General features: G+C 37.8%; 2 protein-coding genes across 2 annotated transcripts in view; one reads left to right on the forward strand and one right to left on the reverse strand.

The window, feature by feature from the left end:
* Positions 1 to 14,886, forward strand: part of LOC118268421 (dipeptidase 1) — a 161,924-nt gene that overhangs the window by 18,515 nt on the left and 128,523 nt on the right. The window lies entirely within an intron of this gene.
* LOC118268485 (anionic trypsin-like) lies at positions 6,430 to 7,534 on the reverse strand. Its single transcript, XM_035583007.2, has one exon. The coding sequence runs from the start codon at positions 7,502 to 7,504 to the stop codon at positions 6,596 to 6,598; it is 909 nt and encodes a 302-aa protein (XP_035438900.2). The 5' UTR covers positions 7,505 to 7,534; the 3' UTR covers positions 6,430 to 6,595.

Genomic DNA, 14,886 nt, shown 5'->3' on the forward strand with positions numbered 1-14,886 from the left:
ACAAGCTTGGGGCTGGATATTGCAAACGAATTATTTGTAAAACAGGAAAATATATTAGGGTGTAATTTATACCCGAGGTTTTTTCATAACCTCTTTCATCAACACACAAATCAAATTGATAATCTTAATGGCTATACATAGTTTTAGGAATAATTTTCAAATCAAATCCAACCGAGCCAAACGGATTTCATAATACTACTAATATTACCATTGTGGCAACTTTGATTTATCTAGACTACCTGAACAGATGACCTGTAACCGAGGGAAATTGGGCGTCAGATCTAGGTCCCCCCGGAGCCTACATACCGGTGTAGTTCGATTGGAAACGTACCATACGTGCGGTGGTAGACACTAACTGCTTTATGTGACTTGGGCTTAACCAGGGAAGTATAACCTCACCCCCAGAATACCAGTGTAGTGAACTATTCCTGTTATTCGTCTGATAAGTGAAAATTTCGGATTCTGAATCAGCTGTTAAATTGCGCCATTATTCTGGGGAGCGTCCATCCTCGGAGTAAATGGTTTCGTACACGATACTCAACGCTCTTATAACACAATGAGGAAACAAAAGAATGACAGTCAAAAGATAATACGATGGGTCAGCAACACGCTAGCGATGTCCAGAGACTACGGTCACACACGCCATCTATAGGCATGTAGCGGCAAAAAATAAAATGACAAAAAAGAAGATTATCATCCCTAACAGGCTTAGCCCGGCTTGTTTTCCTAACAGATCATCTAGACCCGGCCCCGGTTTAATTAGTAACGCAATATCCAAAGTATAATGTTTCCGTGAAACATTAGGCCTTTTCAAAACTCACTTAAGTCGCCTACTGTGTTTGTAACGTGAAACCTTTTTTTTTTAAACTGAATTTTCTAAACTGAATGTCGCGGTATGAATATTTCATGAAATACTTCGCTTAGTGTACGCTTGGAGGCTGTGTTTATAATTATGTAAGGTTACAATGCTTCGCGTATATTTTATGAAATAATATTTCAGAGTTTTGCTGCATGTGTTTTGGGATTCTGTTAAGTATAGTGTTATTAATAAATATTTTTATTTGATTATACAAACACATAATACAGAATAAAGCCCTAATATTCGTCAACGATTTGGTTTAAGATTAATGGAGCTTAAGACAAATCACAATTTTTCAAGTAAAGAATAGGAAAAATAGGAAGAACGCTCATAATAAAAAGAAAATCCCAAGAAGGCACTTAAGACAAAAATAAAAGGAGAAATGATTGTCTCCTTTATATTGTTAGGACATTAGCGGCGTATTATTAAAGAGCGACAGAGTGCTAGATACGAGATATTGTTAGCCGGTATCTAAAGGAACCTTCGGGATCGCGTTAGTGGTGCGCTGACTGGCCAGAGTTTAATCAGACTGACTCCAACCTAACTGGAATGAATATCAGCAAGCCAGTCAGATGGAAGTGCGCTGGGCAGGGTGCCAATACCACTAGATTTTTTATCCATAATATTTTGCCTCGCCTCACAAATGTTATTTTCTAATTGAGAATATGATGGCAGTAGTTGAATCTTTTTTTATTATGATTGCTTTCAGTTATGTATAATGTCAGATCTTTCAGACTGTTTCTACTAAAAGTGGTCGGTAAAGCTAGTTATGAAATTAAATAACCAGTTTTCAATCTGCGACAACCAACATGTTGTATTGACAACTATTTATTGTAATGTCATTACCACCAGACAGTGAACGAGTATTTAACAATCGAAGCTGTCATCAAAATAATAATGAGATCGGTATTATTGTGTTTACAATGTTATTACTCACTTTTATTACATGGAACTTATAGCACAAATGGTGCAAAGTGGGTATACATTGTGCACTTTGTGCAGTAGCATTACAAGCCGTAATGTACACCTCTGCCTATCCCTTCTAGCATAATATTAGTACTTTAATATGATAGAAACGGTATAGTAATAATAGTGTGGAATTTAGTCACCGCTCTGGATCTTCTTGTGAGTTTCGTAAGACTAAACTTAACATTCAAAGAAAACGAAACAGAGCGCGTTCTGCGCTCTGATTGGGTAGTCGATTAAATTAAGTACTTAAACGTAAAGGAAACTTATACTAAGGATACTATTTGCGCATGATATATGATAGAAGCCAGACAGAACTGAACTTTATAAACAGCGATTTCTAAGCCCCTATCAAGGGTTGAATTTAGGGCAAGCCCTATTATGTGGGGGAGACCTATAGTCTAAAACCGACCAGTCACAGGCTGTCGTTGATAATTAATTACCCTTATAGTTAATGGGAGCAGAAAAAACATTAAATTCAAGGATTAAAAAATTATTTGCGCACCCAAAGCTAGTTCAATTTTAAATCGTTTTCAAATATCTAAGCTTTTTACTAACAAGCGATGACAAAGCCAATTACTTTGGCAGCCATTGAGCTGTTGATTCCATAATAGTATTAGTTCATGTTGTCAATTTATCTGCACGGGTTTGATAGAGATTAATACACGAATGTAGAAGCTTATCCTTCCTAACCAATAATATTACTAATTAAATTTGCATTGTATATGGTGCTTTTATGGTATTAGTCAGTTTGAAATCTAACTAATATTATAAATCTTAATGTGAAACTTTGAGTGTTTGTTAGTATTTTTGTTACACAATCACGACAAAACGGCTGAAGGGATCGAGATGAAATTTTAAGCAGATAATTTCTTCGTTAACCGAAAATTTTGACAGCCATAAGTTGATCTTAATTTTTGACCTCATTCAGGGTGTCACAAAATACTAAGTTAATATATAAAAATTCCCAATATTGCTTTTAAAAAATTGAATCACAATCAAACTAATGTGTTCTTATCACATCCCTTCCACTCATTTGTATATTACATACGAGTATCATTACACACAGCTCGCGACAATAATCCTGGCCATTCACAGAACGGGTCTAAATTCAAACAATACCGTGTGGCAACTGTTTCTGACGACTTCATTAAACACAGTGGTTTTGAATTGATGACGTCACAATCCACTGAGCCAAATTACCATTGCAATGGGGACGTTCACTCGTTCGCGCGGCTGCATATTATTACCTCTAAAAAGGCTAAGAGGCTAAACTTAATGTACCATGTGGCTACTTGGCTAAGAAAAGATTTTCCGCCCTCTCAAACTTCCATTCAGCAATTGAAATTAACGTTAGTAACCGCTTTGATGTGGATGTTCAGTAATATTAGAAATTGTATAATGGTTTTGAATATCCGTTAAAATATTCAGATGTAATACAGCACATATTATTATGCTCGCCAAGCCTCTTAGTTACTCCAAACAGCTGATGGGGATTTGACCATTAATCAATTTTGCATTGCCGTTCTGGTTAAGCCTGTGCGCTTACTCTTGAAACCAATCTCGATGTTAATGCAATTTCAATCCACTATAGGGAATCTCAAAAATTATTGAATGTCAAAACTATAACAACCCCAATCGTAACTGTTAAAATTGCATTTAGAGAACACAATAATAAATTCATACTTAATACCATTTACTTCATTCAATATCCACGCAATACGGATGCAATGGGCATCTAATATTAATATCGATCGATCGGGATTGTATTTAAGAGGCCTCTGGTGTTGCATAAACAAAACACCAAACCCCAAAGTAAGACCTGCGATAAATACAAAACATATTAGAATCCAGTCATGCATTATAATTACGTTACGACATAATATATCCGTGGTTACCACAGGCGGCAAGGAGCAAGCCAACCGAGCCGCCATGACAAAGTACGTGTAACAGCGTGTTAGTTATGTTAATCTAACCGATTAACTATCCATAAGTCACGGTTCACATGTCAAAGGGAAGCAACGTGCGAAAACCGACGCTTCCTCATAATTTGTTCAGTGTATGCCAGGAGTACACCTGGTCAGGGGAGGCTGGCTAGAGTTTACCGCAGTATTTTATTCTTTGCTTTATTTAAGTATTATATGTGCGCACTCAAGTGTACATTGTCTTTGATTAAACTATGTACATATAAGGGAGAGGTTGTGATTTAAGTTTAAACTTTTTCTGCATTTTTCAATCACAATGTTATAAATAGAACGATATCTAAAATTGTGTATATACGCATAGGACTATTACCCAAAATTATGTAAATTATCTGCAAACTCTTGTAGTCAAACACCGATACATTATAGGAATAATAGAATCTACATTCTACACCTACTAGCCAGAATGAGTTCATAATTTTCTTTACCACCCAGCGAGGAAGTAAACAATACATTGGAGGTAGGCATTCGAAGCCATTCCATCAATATGTCATACACAGCTCTAACCCAATCTCATTGCAATATCGACGTTCACTCACACGTGGTACCTCAACAGCCCGTGTCAGTCCAGTGCTGGACTACATGCCATTTCTATAATATTAGAGATATTTTCCATAATCTCCACGCTTAGCACACGTCTTTGGATTAAGAATAACTTATAACATAAGGTGTAAATGTTTAATTAGGTACATATTATGTATATAAAATTAAATATCTTTTAAGTGACGACGTTCGCTTTAGAACGAGCAAATATCTTCACTAAAAGATTGACCGACAGACAGACATTTTGGTTTCTTTATATTGTAATATTTGCTTTAACATCCAAAATTGCCTTCCCGGTCTATTTGAAATAAATAATTTTGACTTTGACTTTCAATATTGATACTTACTTTAAATTTAGATTTGTTACACATTTACTCGGTGTCGGTTAAACCCGCAGGTTGAGTAGAGAAAGTAACAAGAGTAGCCAACTTAGCTATCTATACAAAACACAAGACACATCGGCTGTTTATTCGCACAAATCGTATACTAAAGTATATGACCATTGTCTGTATAACAAAGCCTATTATTTATATACATGGCACCTATGGCGGTGATTGCCTGTACCAACATTTTTAGCTGCGAACACGAAAAGCGTGTTACAGGTTTCAGCCGCTACTATGTTACTCAACTCGTGTAGTTCTCATTTTTATGTATTTTTGTACTAAGTGTGGGAGAGCCATGCTTCGGCAGGATTGGGACAGCTCGAGTGTAGTGATAACACGGCCTCACCGAAAATCGACGTGAAACAACGCTTGCGTTGTGTTTCGTTGTATTAGTGAGGTTACAGGAAGCCCCTCTTCCCAATCATCCTAATACCCTTTTACCCAATAACTCTTAAATGCCTAAACCCCAAAAGGCCGGCTACTCACTTGAATTGCCTCTGGTGTATCGGGTATCCGTGAGCGGCGGCGATTGCTTGCTATCAAGTGATCCGTTTGCTCGTTTACCGGCTTATGGAAAAATATTTATTTTAAATACATTTAATCTTTTTTTTGTATTTTTACTCTATGCATCGAAAGTAGGTACTCCTGATGGCAAGTGGTTTTACCGCAGGAAAACTAAAACAAAAATACGGTGTATACTATACATAACCCATCAACTACAACCTCTTTACCTTACATAGCATAAAAACAGGAAAACATACAATACGTACTTTCATGTACATAAAAGAGTCTACAGGCACAGGTAACCTCCATGAAAAAGCGTAGCCTTTGGGCGATATGACGCAGGGACCTCTAAAAGAGCGAATTAACATAACCTAATCTCCGTATGGATTAAATATTTTTTTAAACATGGCTTCGTGATGCGTAGTCTAATTAAAAGTACGTGAAAGTAGATACATTTATGTTTTTTATATTTCTTTTGTAATAATTTAAAATGTGACGTATATTTATGTGAATATGGTGAATTTTTGTTTGTTCTGTTCTTTTTCTGTTTTTCTTTTTGAATTCCGTGCGTGGTTTCCTAATTAGTCGTGCTTCTTTTTTTACATCAGAGTATGGAACAACATGGATATATTAATTTTAATAAGAAAATAATAAATGTAGTAAAGTGGGCAATGTTGTTTTGTTTATTTCACGATTTTTCGAACAGTAAAATTGTAATTTTCATAAAGATTTGTCTGATCTAGGAATCGAACCTCTTGTGCAACTCATAACTTGACTGACGAAGAAACCTACATCTTTAAGCATCTACCCAAATCATTTTATAGCCTCCATGTAGCATTTCTAAAAGAAAATCCTAAAGCATGTAGTTCGATTTGAGTCGTGTGTACCTATGGTAGGTGCCCTAGTTAACACCCGCCGTAAATAACACATAACCAGGCCATTTGTGAACAAAGCGTGGTCGCGCCGCTGTTTTTAATTGAGATTTTTTAACTCTAAGCTTGTATTATACCGCGTTAGTCTGATGCTCACGTTCACTGAGATTCGTAAAGCTTTATTTTGGTGTGATATTTTTTTTATCTGGTTTTCTATTGTAGATCCGATCTAGCACATAATATTATACCAGTAAACCTAATACGTTTAAATAAAAAGAATGTTTTCAAAGGTTTTTATTACAAAAATTGTATCTGTAAAGTACTAAATAGGTCTAAAATATAATATTATGAAATTTGTTCAAACCTAGTATTCAATATGCTATAATTATATTTACGGTATCAATTTTAATTATTGAGAACGTCGCCTGCTTGTCCATTATAGTAATTATAGCACATTAAAATAGTAAACTTAAATCACAATTAGTTTCAAGTTTCGTCATATTCTTCTGGATTATTTCGTAAATTATCGTCAATAACTTTTGAATTATTTCGTATTGTATACGATATCCAATCTATATAGGGGCTAATGGGAGTGTAAGCATTCCGTACAAGATACTCGTTATAGTAAAAGTAACTCAATACTCCAACTATTTTACCATCGAAGAACAATGGGCTACCGGAGTCACCAGCATCCGCGGTTGTGGTTCTTTCCTTACATTTCGGAGTAGCACAGATCAAATGTCTATTGAACCCTCGGAACTTGTCATTGCAATTAACAATTGCAGCATCAGCCACGTCCAGTAAGTTCTTCACTTGTTCCTCCGAATTCGCGGTGATACCAGAAGCCACATACGTCACGTGTAGACCCAACAATGATGTGTAATCCACAGAACACAGCACTCCGAAAACATGTTCGTTTAAAGGTTCTATGCGCAGTAAACTGATGTCATTATCCATGGTCCATTTGTTTTCTATCTCTAGATATGCGTAATAGTTTGGGTGCAAGAAGATGTCGAGTACTTTGACGCTGGGTGAGGTATCAGTGAGCGGTTTGTCGAACCCCGCGTACCAGATCCGCGGGCCCCGAATGTACTCCGAGCAGTGTGCGCAAGTGAGCACCCACTCCTTGGATAGTACTGAGGCCGTGAACAGCCGGCCGTGCCACTGGTGCCTTCCATACCCTATCACCACATATGGATAATCCTCAAAACTGGCGTAATATCGTCTCCCGCCCTCCTTCGCTTTATCTCTGAGAGCTGATCGTGATAAGTTTCTGAAGATCCTATGTTTTGTCATCAAAGTGTTAGTGATGAATATGCCACCAATTTTTCCGAAAACATGTAAAATGCTCAGCACTACAATGATCTTGACCATTTTACAATATAAGTTCCACATCTGAAAGTGTACAATCAATTTATAGTTACATTGTTTCCTAGATTTATATTTGTTTTTATGATACTTTTATAGGAACTACAATTTATTTACAGTGCTTACTGATTTTCTACTAGGTTGTATATTGTAGGACAATAAAAATTATATTGAGTTTACAAGAATGTGTTTATATCGTCAAGCCTTTGGTAGGTAAATCATGTCATCTCAATATTAATACTTAATACATTCTATACAAAGTTCCAGAACCATTGAATGGCTTCACAATTTTTATCAAAAACTGCATTATTCACGACTTAATTCTATCTGTGTGTCGACAATATAGTTTTTTCCACAATTTCCAATAAGTTTGGGAACATCTCAAGTAAAAGCATAAGATGAAAAATATCTTATGTGATACTGTTAGCTTCTGCCAGCCACTTCACCCCCGTCCCTGTGAAATAAAAAGCCTGTAGCCCATCGTACAAGTCTTTTTATACCCTGTCTGTATTCATAATTTCATCAAAAACCGTTCAGTAGTTTCAGTGTAATTGGTTATTGTAATTGGTTTTCATGTTTGGACAAATATCCAAACATGAAAACAAACAAACTTTCACATTTATAATATTAGTGTGATATAGTGCAATCTGATTTATTACCAACGTTATTGATTTATAACAGAACATTGTATCACAAAATATTCATTAATTATTAAAATTAAATACGATGGTTGAAAATGAGATCAATCGTTGTATATTTTATTGTCCCAATTAAATCATCCTTGGCAATCTGATTGCGGTGGCCAGGGTATTTATTATTCAGGCACATCTCCGAACGACGACAAGCCCTTTGTTAATTCGTGATAAATAGCTTTAAATAGTATAATTGAATTTGCTATATTGTATACGTCACATTTGTTATTCCTTAAGGATTATATAAGAACGTTCCTCATAGATAAAATGACACCCAATAGATAATGGGATTTAGAAACTATTGAAATTAATGAGATGTGATTTATGTTACCTAATACATCTACCCTAATACCTCTACCCCCATAAAGGTCGGCGACACACTCATTTAGTGCTGCGGGAGTCAATGGATACTGTTCGCCGAAAACTAAAGCTAAATACCTAGTGTAGGATTTCAATGCGCATTGGCAATAAGTCACAAATGAGTTACATACTATAGAAAGCGTCAGACTCTTTGTAATTTTGCTACAAAGAGTCATGAAACTGGTTTGTAGGTTAATAGTGCTATATCCGTTGTACATATAACATCACAGTGATATGTGCAACGTGTCGGGGGTTCAATTCTCGCGCCGGCTAAAATGTGATAATGGCATCTTCTGAGTTAGATGACCATTCCGGAATCAGAAAATTCGGCAGTGTTTCACCCTCGTGCCTCGAAAAGCACGTAAAGTGTCAGACTGCGGTCCCATCGGGTTTTAGAGGGAGAGGGAGTGAGTGAGTGCGCACACACTTGTGCACTATAATATCTTCTGCGTAGTGGGGTAGTCCAGTTAGACAGACCACTGTATAAGGACACTGATAGACTGTGACTTTTAACGATTATCGAGAATTTTTGCACACAAAAAAAAACTGAAATAAAAAGTAAACTATTTTCTCAATCACCAAGACGTACGTACCACGTCTACTTCTCCATTTGGCGACGCACAAATTTTCACACAATTACTGAAGGCTTGCGCCTAAATCATTAATTTCTCTTGTCACCTTCCTTTTCATTCATCTGCTACCTAGAATTTGACTTTATAACCTCAACAGTAGAGTGCATTCTAGAATGAGCGTTGATAGAACTAACAGATTTAGGGTAAAGTTGACCTTATAAACTTGGTGGTAAAGTAACATTTTAGGTAGCAGTAGGTTTAGCATCAATCAATGTGCTGTGAAATAGGATTGAATCGCATAACGTAGGTTTAGAGTGTAATTTAGTGAGCTAATAAAGTGGTGACGAGAAAGCCGCACATTACACTGGCTTGCTAAACAAGTGGTTGGTGTACAAGTGCTCAAACCTCGTGTTTGTACACGAGGCGAGAGTAGACATGAGTATCATTATCGTACTACTGCTACCTATAACTAATCCGTCATAATATTTTCATGTTAACACTAATTTTTTTAATACATGTCAATATGTCGTTATTGCAATAGTAAGTATCGTATAGGCATAACATGAAAAAGATATCTAATTATTTACGTGTTACCTATCACATAGAAAAAAATCTTTATACTTCCTATCTCTTATATCTCATTCGTCCCAAATTCAGCATTACAAAATTCACACCTGCAACTACTTAGAGTCTAGTTCAAAAATAAGGATCGCGTAGTTAAAACACCAATAGAAAAACCTGTATCACATAAAAAGCTAAATATCAAATAAATACAACCAAAATTGACGGACGGAGCGAATATTTGCCAAGCAAAGCGATCCTAGCAGTTTATTCATATTTTTGGTAGTGCGCCTATCAACCAGTTCGATAGAAAACTTCATACGGATTCACTCGACCATAATCTACGGTGGGACTGAAAAAAAAGCGCGTTCATAGTCGCGTAGTACACCATATTTGCTTAGTTACCGTACCATACTCTCTCACATATCAAGTATTTGAGCAACATGTGATGATATAGTTAGTTTTTGGAACCAAAGTAAATATGTATACGTAACAGATTACCGGGGCTCTGGCTCAAAGCAGGAGAAGGAACGGGGTGGTTTTTGGTAAGTAAGAGTCTGACACTCCTTCCCGCCTCACCCAAGGCGGGAGAAGTCAATGGATGATTTTCCCCCTTAAAAAAAAAAGGTAAATATGTATATGTAAAGATATCTACATTTTGTGAAATTAAACTCTATTTAAGATACACAATGCACATTTTTGTGTACTCTGTTTGTACTGCGTGTACACACTTTCAGTTATGTCACGAGTTTCATGTAACAGGAGCCTATTTCTTTTTATTTTTCAATCTTGGTTGCACGGCTAGTGTAGTGGCGGTTGGCAAGCTTTGTTGCGTACAATATTGTCTTGTGTTATCAACACATTTTTGTAATGTCACCACGAATAGAAGAAAAATCGTTATTTTACCTCCATACGTACGTAGTATGTGTTTACTTGTTAACGAGAAATATGATTAAAATCGATAAACAAAATCACATTAACTTGCCAACTGCTGTAGAAAAGCCTCTTCTTACACGAAGAAGTTATAAGTATGAATCGTCACGCTTGTTCAAGATAGTTCTGCAATTTCAAACTCATAGTTATCATCTAGAAGCCCAGTTTTCGGAATTTTTAAATAGTCTTAGAAAGTACCTACCCACGTATAACTCAAAAGTCACATTGATACATGCCAAGTTTCAAACCCGCAAGAGAAGCACCCAGGCCACCACAAGCCAGTGCGATGTTTAAGTGGTGTAAAATGTAATAAAATTAACGCCGGAACTTAAAGCAGCCGCAAACTGCGCCATTAGTAGCGGTTTTCTTGTTGCTGCTATCTGTGGCCACATCCAGCTATTACATGTAGCCACTGCTCACCACTATCCGCCACTATCCGCCACTGCTGGCGACTGGATACTGCTTACAATTGTAACTGGTGGTGGATAGATATTGTCCTGATTTTTGCTGTATGTATTTTTTTGTTTTTGCTACTACAAATAATGTAGGAACCATAGTACAGGCGTTGCACCTTAGGGGCTCCGGAGCAGGTCTAGTTAGAGGACCTGGTACCCCTTATCGATGCTGAAGGTGGCCACCGGGGGTGGTTTTAGTGAGGTAAAAATGCCACACTCCCTAGTCTTTCTCCCCAAAAAGCTAGGCACCTTGAAGGTGTCCGGTCGTCATCAAGAAAAAAAGAACCATAGTACAAGTTTAATAACGTTGTCTCTTTAGATAAAAGTTGCCAATTCGCCACTGCTAATCCAAACTAAGCTTTCGGAACATTGTGTTTAAAACAACGTACCTAAACAATAACTGCAAAAATAGCAACCACATATACATTAATCAACAAACAATAAAATACAAACGAAATATCCGTCTGTCTGTAAACTCCATTGAAAAACGTGTGAAAGTTAAAATAAATGGACGGTAGGTACAAATTTAGTTATTTCCCGAACGAAGGCAACAAATATTGTTTGGCCAAACAACAGCGTGAGCTAATACGGAGTTGGAACTATCATAAATCGTTTGAACATTGTGTAGTGAGTATGGAGTTCAAAAATTGAATTCGTATATGCCCTAACGAACCTACAGGCGTACGGTAATTGAAAACCCTTACTTTTTGTTCTGAAACTGTTTAATTTGATAAAGTGAGAATATCGCGCCCTTTAATCCCCAAAGCTTTAGAACAGTAAATTGAGTTTACCATATTCACCACGCTAGGCAAGTGACTTGATGATAGTAGATTTTTTACCAACTACGTCACGCCTTTTATCCCCGAAGAGGTACGTAATGCCGCTGTACAATGTACACCTAATTTTCACCATTTGTGTTATAAGTTCATGTAATAGGTGGTGAGCCTATTGCCATATACAGGGCACCTTTCCAGACTCCGTGCTACTACTGATAAAGATTTCGAACAATGCTATAGTCTATCTTGTGAGGTCAGTATATACGATGTAAACTCAAGATGACTGAAAAAGGAAGATGAGAACGTTGTATGATTTAAAAAATTGGTAAACTATACTTACTAGGTCACAAATTGTTAGTCAAGAATGGATATCCGTTCTTTATGTTCCGACTGTCTGCAATGTATCTTTTTGTTTTTGATATAATGACCAAAGTTTCGAGTGCGAAGATTTTAGTTCTACTTTCGTTGCTGGCGGAGTTCCAAACACATAAAGTAATCTTGGCATGCAACAAATGGACACCATCGGCTTGTCATTGAAGTAACAACATACATATGTAAGTTGAACTGTAACTACGTTACAATAAAGACCCTCTTGGTCTAGAGTTGACTATTACACTTCCGACGTTTGGCTCCTAAGTTGGAACGGACGGGAGCTGCGCTTAAGCGGCTCCTGCCAAACCTCGGGGGGCCAAATGCCTCCTGCCGGAGGTTGTACGCGGGGATCGTGCGATCCATGGCCCTCTACGGCGCCCCTGTGTGGGCGCCCAACCTGATGCGGCGGCCAGCTCGGGCGCTGCTCACATCTCAGAGGGTCATGGCTATCCGGGTGATCCGTGGATATCGCACGATCTCCGGGGAGGCGGCGACCCTCCTTGCCGGATTACCGCCTCCTTGCCGAGGACCGCCCGGAGGACACGGTAGAACATACGGTGGCTGTGTGCCCTGCTCGGGCTGAGCACCGCCAAGTCCTCAGGGATGTGGTCGGCGACGGCGACCTCTCGCGCCCGGCACTGGTTCAGGCCATGGTGCGGAGCGAGAGGGACTGGGATGCCGTCTCCTCTTTCTGCGAAGCAGTCATGCTAGCTAAGGAGGAGGCGGGGCGCGTGAGAGAACAAACCTCCTCACGCCCCAACCGTCGCGAGAGACACTCCGGGCGTCGGGGATCGCGGGACGATCTCCGGCCACCGTAAGTGCGGGCCTGCGGACGGTGAGCAAGGGTAGCTCGCCGCCCGAACAGAACCAGACCCGTGCGTGCGGCGCGTCGCGTTCCGCGCTCGCCTCAAAGAGCCATCAGAACACCACAGATGGGGCCCAGTAGGGCTGATGCCTGATCCGGAGCTGCGGACTACCTAGCGGGTTTACCGGGGCTCCGACTCGAAAAGCAGGAGAAGGAACGGGGTGGTTTTTAGTCAGTAAGAGTCTGACACTCCCTCTCGCCTCACCCAAGGTGAGAGAAGTAATTGGATGATTTTCCCCCCTCAAAAAAAAAGAGTTGACTATTGAAGGACATGCCGCCGTCAAGAAATGCCGAGCTAATCTAGATTTTTTTTTGAATAATTTAGACATGTAGAAGTACTCTTTTGTAGCCTACTTGCTAAATAATTTCATTTCATGAATATAACCAAAGTATGAATACCTATGTAGCTTTACCAGCGTGGTACTTATGTGTGTTTTTGTATTTTAAAGAACCTATTTTTTCATGTTTATATAGTTAAAATACACAAGATCGTGAACATACCAATGGTTATTTATAAAACTTCCTAACTATGGTTGATGATAAATTAGGAAATGAAAATCCTCACAAAGTATAAAGTATTACAAGAATGTTCTAAAGAAATTAATCAAGCCTGAAGTCACGGGTAAAAAGCTAACTAATAACAACAAACTAAGTCAAGCCTTCCATTGACGTATAAGAAAGTTCATTAAAATCAGTGCACCTTGCAGCTATTTTAATGAGAAAGTAGGTAATCATGAAACGCAGCCTTTGTGGGCTTTGCTGCTAGTTTCAGCTCAAAGGTAAGCTCCTAAGCAAATTCTTTCATTGTAGATGTTACTTTGAAGAGGATCCTGATTGAAAATCGACTTGTTTCACTTAGTTTCCGCTGAACCTGATGTTGAGCTGCGTTTCAACGAAAAGTAAAAGCGAAATGTATACATGTTTTTATTTCTTTTAAGTTTTATTTAAAAACAAGCTATTATCCGCCACTTTCAAATTCTAAGCGGACGCGCTTAGAATTTTTCTAAAATAAAAATAGCCTTGGTTACCTACTCCTTAGTACGTCAGCTAACTGCCAAAAAAATTCCGTCAAAATTGGTCATGCCAGAGATTAGCGAGAACAAACAGACAGAGAGACAAAAATTGACAAAAATATTATTTAGGTGTATGTATCGTATTGTAGATTTATATGACTGTAGTAAAAAGCGGTTAATTCAATATTACAAACAACAAACAGACACCGCAATTTTATTTATTTAGTATAGATGTATACAATTCTGTCTATAGTGAAATAAATAATAAGCTGAAGATTGCACGCCGTTCTATTCACTGTACCTTTGCAGTGATTTAAAAATGTAGTATCTATTAGGCGAGTCTTTACAATGTAAGGTACAATCTAAAAAATGAGATTTATAAATGTACCTAACGCGCAATCAACAACTTACATTACTAGCAAAATAAATACCAACATACCATAAAAGTCACTATTCTATCGGAAGTGTGAATTTTTTTTCTCACCAACGTACACAAAATAGTTAAATTAAGGAAACACGATTCACTTTCTAAAGTGAACAGTCCCCAAAATAATTAGACTTCGCAATTATTTGAGTGAGAATCCGTCCAATTAATTACGAGTCGTGGTAGGGGTATTCTTAATCGCTAATTGCTGAGCTAAACGACTTCATTGTTTCAAATATTTCCTCGCGCTTCATATTATGCGTATGTATGTGTAATATGTGTATACATTGGCCCGTGTTTGACTTATCAAATTACTGTTTAACATACTTTCATAAAGTTCAGTTTCGCTTGATAAAATATCACTCCAGTTTTAGAAAAGTAAGTGT

Source organism: Spodoptera frugiperda, chromosome 25, assembly GCF_023101765.2.
Source record: "Spodoptera frugiperda isolate SF20-4 chromosome 25, AGI-APGP_CSIRO_Sfru_2.0, whole genome shotgun sequence".
Taxonomy (NCBI): Eukaryota; Metazoa; Arthropoda; class Insecta; order Lepidoptera; family Noctuidae; genus Spodoptera; species Spodoptera frugiperda.